General features: G+C 35.8%; 1 protein-coding gene and 1 pseudogene across 1 annotated transcript; one reads left to right on the plus strand and one right to left on the minus strand.

Annotated features, from left to right (window-relative positions):
* Positions 1-1,191: 1,191 nt before the first annotated feature.
* Positions 1,192-9,578, minus strand: LOC107848488 (phenylalanine--tRNA ligase alpha subunit, cytoplasmic). The gene is made up of 18 exons (XM_047399274.1): positions 9,285-9,578; positions 7,256-7,381; positions 6,922-7,026; positions 6,164-6,232; positions 5,972-6,015; positions 5,753-5,845; positions 4,951-5,041; positions 4,814-4,851; positions 4,629-4,667; positions 3,899-3,975; positions 3,744-3,828; positions 3,552-3,648; positions 3,359-3,455; positions 2,846-2,917; positions 2,613-2,679; positions 2,413-2,538; positions 1,596-1,650; positions 1,192-1,507 (listed from the first exon to the last, which is right to left on the minus strand). Exons 1-18 carry the CDS (start codon positions 9,429-9,431, stop codon positions 1,457-1,459), a joined length of 1,479 nt encoding a protein of 492 aa, XP_047255230.1. The 5' UTR covers positions 9,432-9,578; the 3' UTR covers positions 1,192-1,456.
* Positions 9,434-10,000, plus strand: part of LOC124888572 — a 4,703-nt pseudogene continuing 4,136 nt past the window's right edge.

The following is a 10,000-nucleotide window of genomic DNA, read 5'->3' on the forward strand; positions in this document are numbered from 1 at the left end:
TGATGAGATAATAGCTATTCATGAAGCAAGCCGAGAATGTGTATGGTTGAGGTCCATGATACATCTCATTCGAGAAAAATGTGGTGTGAAATATGACAATCTACCCACAATTTTATACGGAGATAATGCATCATGCATAGCACATCTTAATGGAGGATTCATAAAAGGAGATAGAACGAAGCACACTTTATCAAAACTTTTCTACATACATGAGTTACAAAAGAATTGTGATATCAACGTGCAACAGATTCGTTCAAGTGAAAATATGGCTGATTTATTCACCAAGTTTTCTCCAATTACAACTTTTAAGAAGATGGTGCACAAGATCGGAATGCAAAGATTCAAGGATGTTCTTATTAGGGGAGTTAATACGCGCTGTACTCTTTTTCCCTTACGAGGTTTTGTCCCACTGGATTTTCCTTGTAAGGTTTTTAATGAGGCAGCCTATATGCGTATTGTTAGACATTCAAGGGAGAGTGTTATGATATATATCAATTATAGTGAATGTCTATCAGGATCTATTTGATGTCTATCAGGATTTGATGTATTTGTCTTTTAGTGTGAAATTAGGGACAAATTCCCCCTATAAATAGAAGGACTTCCTTTAGTGTGAAATTAGGGGCAAATTCCCCCTATAAATAAAAGGACTTTCTTTATTATAAATCATCCCTCAAGAGAAGTAATAAGAATCACTCTCTCTATTCTCTCTACTCTTTTTCTTATTCTTTATTGTTTTATAACAAAACCAAAATACTCCTGAATTTTTATTCCATTCGGATGAAACTTTTTGGTTGCGGTCGAAATGGCATATTAAATAAATCATGTTGCTTTGAAGAGGCGGACAAAGCCTTTTAAATAAATATGAGCAAAATCATAGAAATTGAAGATTTTTTGCGATTTTTCGCGTGCGTTAGCCTATGAATTGATGGGGATATGAGCATCCGAATGCATTTTGAGCAAAACTTCTTGGGGTTGCTCGTAACGATCTATTAAATGAATCATATTGCTTTGGAGAGTCAGGCGAAGCTTTTTTTAAAACATATGAGCAAATAGCAAAATTGAGAATTTTTGTGATTTTTCGTGTGTTAGCCTATGAATTGATGGAAGATATGAGCATCCGAATGCATTTTAGGCGAAACTTCTTGGGTACGCTTGCGACAACCTATTAAATGAATCGTATTGCTTTGGAGAGGCGGACAAAGCTTTTTTTAAAATATATCAGCGAAATAGCAGAAATTGAGGATTTTTGAAGAGACTAAATGAGCACAAATATAGTTACTATAACATCAAAACTTGAATACAGTTCCCACCTAATGTGACATTTAATCAGCTTCACATTTGTATCAACACTAGCGAAAAATTCCCAGTATGTAAAAAAATGATGTCAACTTGATTGCCCAGCAACCATCAAGGGTGTGAGAGAATGGATCTGCAAGTCAAGAATGCTGCTGTATTACTAAAGTCCAAGCCGGCATATCGGATTTCTTTTGATCAGACTTAGATCCACCTGCAAAAAGATAGAAGAAGAACTAAGGTCAAACATTGGCATCGTTGAGAAATCGTACCACAGCTAATTAACAAAGGGACAATTATACCTTGGAACCGAAAAGATCTCTGATGTTGTCAATTCCGTAGAGAATCATGGTCGGCCTGGTGCACCAACACAAGCAAAATAAGCATCAATGGAACATATGAACACTGAGTAGCATAACTAAAAGTAGATTTTACACCACAGCGCAGCAAAAAACTTTCATCTAAACCAACAACGAGCCATATCTACCCTATGGCTCCCTCCGTCATGATTACACAACCATAATCAGCTAGCTACTCAGGTCACATAAACTACCAACACACGTCCCTTCGCTCTTTGTCACATTACAAAGTCCTATAAAATAACTGCAGCCGGAAGACTTAAGATCTGTGTCAACTAGCAAGAACTGCAATAATCAGTTCAGAAACTATTGCAAGCATTGCATGAGAGAGAACATTAGTCGTTGAGCCTTCCAACTTTTCAGCAGTTTACAATTTTGAGTACCATTACAAACAAACTGATGCCTTTTTCTCTTGGAACCAACTTCCATTATGCCACAAATCCCTCCAACTTGCTACTTAAATACATGCAAATGATCCAAGGTTTCAAACCTTGAACATTTGATTATCATATGTTTGCACATGATGATTCAAAGGTACAGACTAAACTTTGCAATCTTCCTTGCTACGGCATGCTTTCACATAGTATGGCTGAAGAAAATGCGGCTTTCCTATGGTTATCAGTTCTCGTTACAGTTTATAACAAACAACGTTCAAACATGAAAACAGCTCTCATTTCTATCAATACCACCCAGCAACACAAGTACAGGAAGTTAATTTAATTTATAAATAAGAGCATGCTGCTGTTAACAGTTCGTATACCTCTCAAGGGAAAGGCCCCAGGCAATAACCCGAACATCTTCAGGCAGACCCATAGGAAGTAGCATTTCAGGCCTAAACATACCAGAATTTCCAACTTCCACCCATTTCTTGAAGCCTTCATGGTAGCTGACAAAACAAAAGAATATGAAATTATGCTGAGTTGAACAATTGTTCATTCACGTCAAATATACTACTACAACCTGAAAATTTCCATGCTGGGCTCAGTATAAGGATTATAAGCAGGTTTGAACCGAAGCTTGGACATTCCTGTAATTAGAAAAAGAAAAGTAACCACGAATTAGCCCTCTCAAAATTAAAAGCTCATGTAAATTGAGATGGACACGATATCACTGCAAGCTTTATCTTTTCTATGAAGATATTGCTGTACCAAAAATTGAACACAACAAAAATACAGTAGAGTGTTGTTGGTCACCTAGACGAGAAAAGAAGTCATGAAGAACACCAATCAGGTCACCAAGTGTAAGCCCGCGGTCACATATTAAGCCTGGAGTAAGAAACCATGACAATATGTTCATGAAACTGTTAACAGGTATAAAATACAGAATTGCAGATAAAGAACAAAATATACTTAAACAACTACCTAACACGGAGCTTAACGCAAGTATTACGTTTGAATATGAGAAAGATAGTTTAACGTGGCCTGTAAATGTATATAATGCAAGTATTGCGTTTGAATATGAGAATACAGCTTGAGATGACCTATAACTGTATTGTATTTACACAGATGCATAAATATGTTTCAGACATATGCAGATTAAGGGTGTCTTCAGTATTGCGGAAAATGTTTTTTAGGAAAATAAGAGTGTCTTATTTTCTTGTGTTCTTCAAAAAGTTTCTAAAGCAAGGTTCATTATAATTCTACTATGAGGAATTCAAGGAACAGGGAAACATGAACAATACGAAATTTCTATAACTATATAACGACCTTCTATCTGATGAAATTCAGCAAGATGTGTCCGATCAACTGCTTCATTTCTGAAAACACGATCAATAGAATAGTACTTCTTGGGGGCAAATGGTTTCTGCAACAATGTGTAGCACAGGTTTAAAATGCATGAAGTAAAATATATATAAATATATGTAAAACTATGATTTTGGATATGGCGAGCCATTTAGACCTGAGCTAATGCAAACAACATTCTTGATGAAACAGCAGTAGTGTGTGTCCTCAAAAGATTCTTGTTCGCTTCCTCTCTTTTCCAATCATACCCATATCTAAACAAGCAGCACAGTTAACTGAGTATAGGGATGTCAAAACCTTGACAAGTGTGAGTGACACTGACGTAAGGATTGGCAATATTAAACCATACCCCCTAGATTGGTAACCACCAGATTCATGAATTTCTTTTACCCGCTCAACATAATCTTCTGGCAGCATCTTTGTGGTGGAAGGCACTACAATATCGAACAAATAATTCATTAGAATAAATTTAGATGAGGAGATAAAATGTAAAGTCAAACTAACCTTTCAAAAAGAATGTATCATGTGAATCACGGGCAGGGTGCTGTTGGGGCTGGAAAAGTGCGTCGAAGTTCCAGAAACTGCAAATTATGACCATCCACATTGATGCATAATTCATTGATAAAAATTAAAACAAATAATAATCCTCGCAATTTTTACTAAGAGAACAACATGGCAGTGCACAAATCACCACTAGCTATATACCAGAGAAGACTCCTAAACGGGTATACGTTGGCAAGTAGAATTTATAATTTACCATCAATTAGAGCTTGGCTTATGAATGTTCAATAGCTATATTTTACCATCCATCTTCAATAAATTTGATTGTTGACCATCAGAAGCTCATGAGTGTTCAGCATGAGAAAATAGTAAGTAATTAGTCAATTGCTTTACAGCAAGATACTTTGAGACTGTTATATATACTAGGAAGTAGGAACCTTAGCATATACTTTAAATGCCCCAAAAAAATGCATCTCTAATGTAGGATAAAGTAGGAGTTGGATTCAAAATATTTACATATCAACCTCTTTAACTAAGAGCCATGCAAAGAAAATGCCCACTCCATTATTTGGATAAAAGTAAAAAGACAAGGAGATACGCCATCTTCCTAGTTAAGTTATTTCATATAGTCTAACGACTTTTTTCTTTGGGAATCCTGGATGTTCCATCAATTATGAAGGGCTAACTCGTATTCATGACCGGGAAAAGACTAACAAAATAAATAATAACTTACCTGCTTTCGACATAATTATTTGTTGGCATTTCCTCAAACCTGCACAATTCAAATAGAATTTTGCACTTACGATCCACTACAAAGAATTTCCAAATATATAACTGCACATATGCATGCAGTTATACAGCCTGAAGGAACTACTGCCTCCATATATAGACATTTTTGAAAAGGTCATTTAGTCATACCCCATATTAAGAAAAATCGTTTGTACCTGCCGCCTAACCTGCAACAAGATGGCAGTTTGGCCTCAGTTAGCTAACAGAATAAAATCCATTTAAGGCCACAACAACAATCAATAATGAAAAAAGGAACAAAAACATGCCTTGAGCAATGGATGAAGATGGCCACCTTCAAATGGCTGACCTTTGGCACTGAAGTTGTACTCTTTAAATTCCAATTCCTTCCAGTCACCCCTTCAAAGGAACAAGCAACATATGTCAATTAGAAAATCAACTATATGCTTCTTCCATCGTGGAATTAGTGGAGCCCTACTTAGATTAATTATTCAAACACATAAATTTAAAAAAAAAAAATATTAAATACTCCGAACCATCTGTGAAAGCTACATATTGCAACTTTTCCCATTAACCGGTCCATGAATTTGTTTCCTTTCAAAAAGTAAGGATAGCAAAGTGCTAACCACCTTTTTGACTAGTAATTGAAAAATAGACCACATTTGAAAACTAGTAGAAGCTACTTTTTCTTCATGTGGAAGTAGCCTCCAAAAGCTTGCGCACACCTCGACTAGTCCATTGGGTACCAGTTACCTCCCACTACCTTAGGTGCCAGCCCGCCAGGTAATTCTACCTACCAAAACTTAGGCACATCAGAAAATATACCTAGTAGTTTATATTTGCATTCGATTGAGTTATTCATCCCATGAATTTCTTTTATAGGTTTTCTCTTCAAAGCATATAAAATGCAAAAGCTCTTTTCATTTGAACATGCACTAATAAAACCATGATTACTTCCATGCAAATTCAAAATCAAACAGTTTTTTAACTCGAGCAGCAACTAAAGATCATCCATCATCAAGGAAAACAACTCGATCAGTTAATTTATAAACATATCTGAAAGTAAATTCGAAATGCTATCTACTCTTTCTGAATGAGTCAAAAAGTTACCTCTGTAAATTTTCCCGAGTAAGATTGGTAGCGGCTCTTTTCCTTATCGGGGCGTATTTGGGACCTTTTCTTACGGAATTTCCTTTCCAAACCCTAGAAAGAGCAGCAATAAGAAACATATTTAAGAACCAGCATTTGACCACGCATTAAGGTAATTGTAAGATTACATCTTGTAAACGTCAAGTGCTGGAGAGAGGATATTGAAGAATAGATAATTACTGCTGAATTATTAGTTTTCTTCGCTTTAGAGCATCAATATCCTCCTTATTGACTTCGTTAAAGACAAATTGATTAATATAATAGTCAACTAATGACAAAACCATAACTAATTTCCTGTGGGAGGAGAGCTATTAGTAAAGATCAAAGGTAGTAAGAAGTGAAAGGTTGGGGAATAAGATGACCACTGACTACAAAACAATATACCTCGTTATTTTGTATCCGCAACAGCAAATCTTTAACTTTGTCATCAGCAGGTTGGACCTACATGAAGTCAAAAAAAATAGACTAAAGGGTGGATCACTGTAAAAAGCACTAAAAGCAGCACATGTTGATGTCACCTTCACTTGCTTCCTCTACATTATAGTTCGCAGAGACTTCATTTAACAGATACGGATAGGGAAACAAACAGTAAAACAAAAGAGGGACAGTTACAGTTTAATAATGTTGAATATAGGCTAGAAAGTAGAAGGGAGTGTATATATACATTTTTGCACTTACAAGCTCAAGTAGAAGGGATAGGAGAAGAAAGTAGACTATGATGGTGTTAAAAACTTTAAGTAGAGTGAGGACGAAAACAAAATTAAAGCTGCAAGGGAGGAATACTACTACTACCTATCAAAATGAATTGTGGGGAACGAGTTTAGTGATTGAGAGGCAGAGATAAGCTACTCCAAATGAGAGACGGCAGGCAACAACGAAGCAATCTTAACAAGAGAATAATCTTTTTCTTTGAAACTGAAAACAAGGGAACAATCTATTGGTACTGAAGGTTGTAAAATTTCGTTTTAGGCAAGGGCTGGGAGAAGGTACAGGTTTTCATCAATTGAAAAAATGCGGTCATAACAAAGAATGATATATTACAAATACAGAGAAGAATGAGCAAAATTACAATTCTGATAAAATAAAATAAAAGGAGCAAAATTACACTCCTATGTATTTGGCTACTGTACCTTCCTTGAAACATCCTTCATTGGAACATCTGTCTTCATCTGCACCCACTTGTTCTTTAAAGCTTGCTGCCAACCAATTTTATAAACTGCAGGATCCAATTTTTTCTGCAGCCAGATAAGCGCTTAGGCAAAAGAAAGTTCACTAAACAATATAACCGAGTACATACCAAACATTTGCTAGCGTCATGAAGTCTTTTTAAATTATTACAATCTTCCCCTTTTCTTTTTGAATCTTTACTGTCCATTATAATTTTATTCTGTTTGATGTAAAAGCAATCTGAAATGTACATGAAAATAACTAGTCAAAACACTAAAACCAAGAACAGGCTGGCACCTGCAACTCCTCCAGCGCAATTATTCCCTCCGGTGGTACTGCTGAGAAAAGCTGAAATTCTGGAGAACCTACGGCAGCATAAGTTTCCCCCTCTTCAGTAAGCACCCATCTCTCTCTCCTAATATCCTGCACAGTTCAATACATTCAAATATCTTTTCACATCCGTGAAAGCTATTTCCCAATGATTTATACAAATGTCTTTACATAAAAGTCATAAAGAATTTTTTTTAACAAATTCAGTACCAAGATGGTATTGCGTGGAGTTAAAAATAGCTGAACATTACAGTTTCTCCACTATATCCTCACGTCTTACATAAAATCTTGAACATTATTCATATTTTCTACCTCATAGCCCCTAGCCCCTATACCAAAAGAATTTTACAAAATAAACATGATCTATCTTTCCCTCAAAAGAACATCTTTTGTTCCTCTCTGGACAAAGAGTCTACATAATGCATAATGGGGTGTGATCTTCCAAATCATCTTCAATATTCACGGGTTCTCAGACTCTGCCGGAAAATCAGCACCAACCCAACATACCATAAAAAGGCTTAAAAAGCAGAATTAAGCATTTTTTAAGGCAAAGTTTGAAACTTTATTTATTTTTAACACAAATATTTATCTTTTCCTTTCTGGGTTTTGTAGATAGGGTATAGAGCAAGCAGAATTGAGCACTTTTGAAGCACTTGTTGAGGTAAAGTTTGAATCTTTATAGTTTATTGTTTTTACTTTTTTGTACATAAATATTCATCTTTTACTTTTTGGGTATAGCTGATTTGGTACAGAACAAGCTGAATTAAGCATTGTTGAAGCATCAGTGACCAAATTTGGAACACTCGATTCCAATGGACAATCAGACGACTGGTGTTTTCCATAGAGTTGTCAAGAAAAAGCATCTATGGCGTAAAAAGTAGCCTCAGTATTGAATTTATCATGAATCATACATTGCATCCGTAGCAGCAACCTTACCAAAACAGTCAACTCTAGGAGTTGCTTAAGTGTTCCAAATCATAATTCAGAGCCATTTATTAAGGAAAGTTTTTGCTTTGGAGCTTAACACTCTTCCGTCAATGAAACAGGTAGAGAACCTGAGCACTTGGGTTCACATCCCAGCAGAGACAACCAAAAAAACACTAGGTGATTCTTCCCATCTGTCCTAACCTTGTTGGTGGGAGGTGGTAGGTATCCCGTGGATTTAGTTGAGGTGTGTGAAAGCTTACCCAGACACCACGGTTATCGGGGAAAACAAATGCAACTTTTTCAGAATTTGAAATCTGCTCCATTTATAGAGAAAGCTTTTGGTTTGGAGCTTAATAATACTTTTCACCCTTGCAAGCACCACTACATTGTATATACTGATCACCTAACTAAATGCAACTTTCTCGCATCCAAGGGTATTGGTCAATAAGTAAGTTGAGAACCTGAACTCTCAAGTTCAAATCCCGGCAGAGACAACAAAAGACAAACACTAAGTGATTCTTCCCATCTGTACTAGCTTTGGTACCGATTAAAGGTGATAGGAATCTTGTGGATTTAGTCGAGGTGCACGAAAGCTGGCTCGGACACCACAGTTATACAAAATAAAAAAAGACACAACTTTCTTGCATCCAAGAGTGTGGCCTAGTGGTCAATAATGTGGGTTAAGAACGTTAGTTTTCGAGTTCAAATCCCAGTTGAGACCAAAAAAAGACACTAGATGATTCTTTCCAATGTGTCCTACCTAGCCTTGGACTGAATTACTGATATCTGGTGCTACTGAAAGATGGTAGGCATCACATGAATTTAGTCGAGGCCCACCCAGACACCACGGTTATGAAAAAAAAAAAACTATATAATGTCCCAAATTTAAATTACATAAAGGGGCAGCCCAGTGCACTAAGCATCTCCTGGTCACATGGCACAACTTTACAAGTTACTCCAAGGCTCTCCTTTGAAATATAAATTACATGTGAGCTGGTTATTTGAATCTTGTTGTTTACTACTGTAATGAAATTAGAATACAGTGGATGAATGAATGAATGAGGCGTACCTTAGCTTCAACAAATTTAAAGCCATGGAGTCTACGAATAACATTGAGTATCTCCTCATGGCTAAAACCAAACTGTTGTGCAAAGTTTTCAGAATTAGAAATCTCTTCTTCCTTCTCCAGATATGCCAGTATGGCCTCTTCAGCCATCAATGGTCCTAGGGTTTATCTTTGTTTACTCAAAACCTAAAACTGTCACAGTACATTGTTAGATACTCCTCTGTTTACTTTTAACTTTGGGGTGTGTTTGGATCCTATAATCACTTCCCTCGTGGAAAATGACAAATGTGATTTAATCCCATCCTCACCCTTCTTCCCCACCCCAACAACACTCATATCAAAACATTATATTTCTCAAAAGTTTATATTATTTAAAAATATTTTTCACTATACTTTGCTTCAATTTTTCACTGCTTGAAATAAAAAATAGTGAAGCCCGAATTTTTTTTATTTCCAATATTTGTTGAATGTAAAGGAAGACTTTCATTTTGTCATCAATGTAACTTATTTCACAAGGTTGAATAAGCTTGTCGTTCCATTATATTTCTATTGATTATAGTATCTTGAGATTGTACTGACAAAATATTGAAAAGTGTCTTCTATATTTACTAATTCATAGTTGCTTAAATTTAGTGATTGTAATATTTTAGTATTTGATATTGATATTATTTGTTATGCTTAAATTACTAGGTCCGAGATCTACATCTATGAATTGAAAG

This window comes from Capsicum annuum, chromosome 11 (assembly GCF_002878395.1).
Source record: "Capsicum annuum cultivar UCD-10X-F1 chromosome 11, UCD10Xv1.1, whole genome shotgun sequence".
Lineage (NCBI taxonomy): Eukaryota > Viridiplantae > Streptophyta > Magnoliopsida > Solanales > Solanaceae > Capsicum > Capsicum annuum.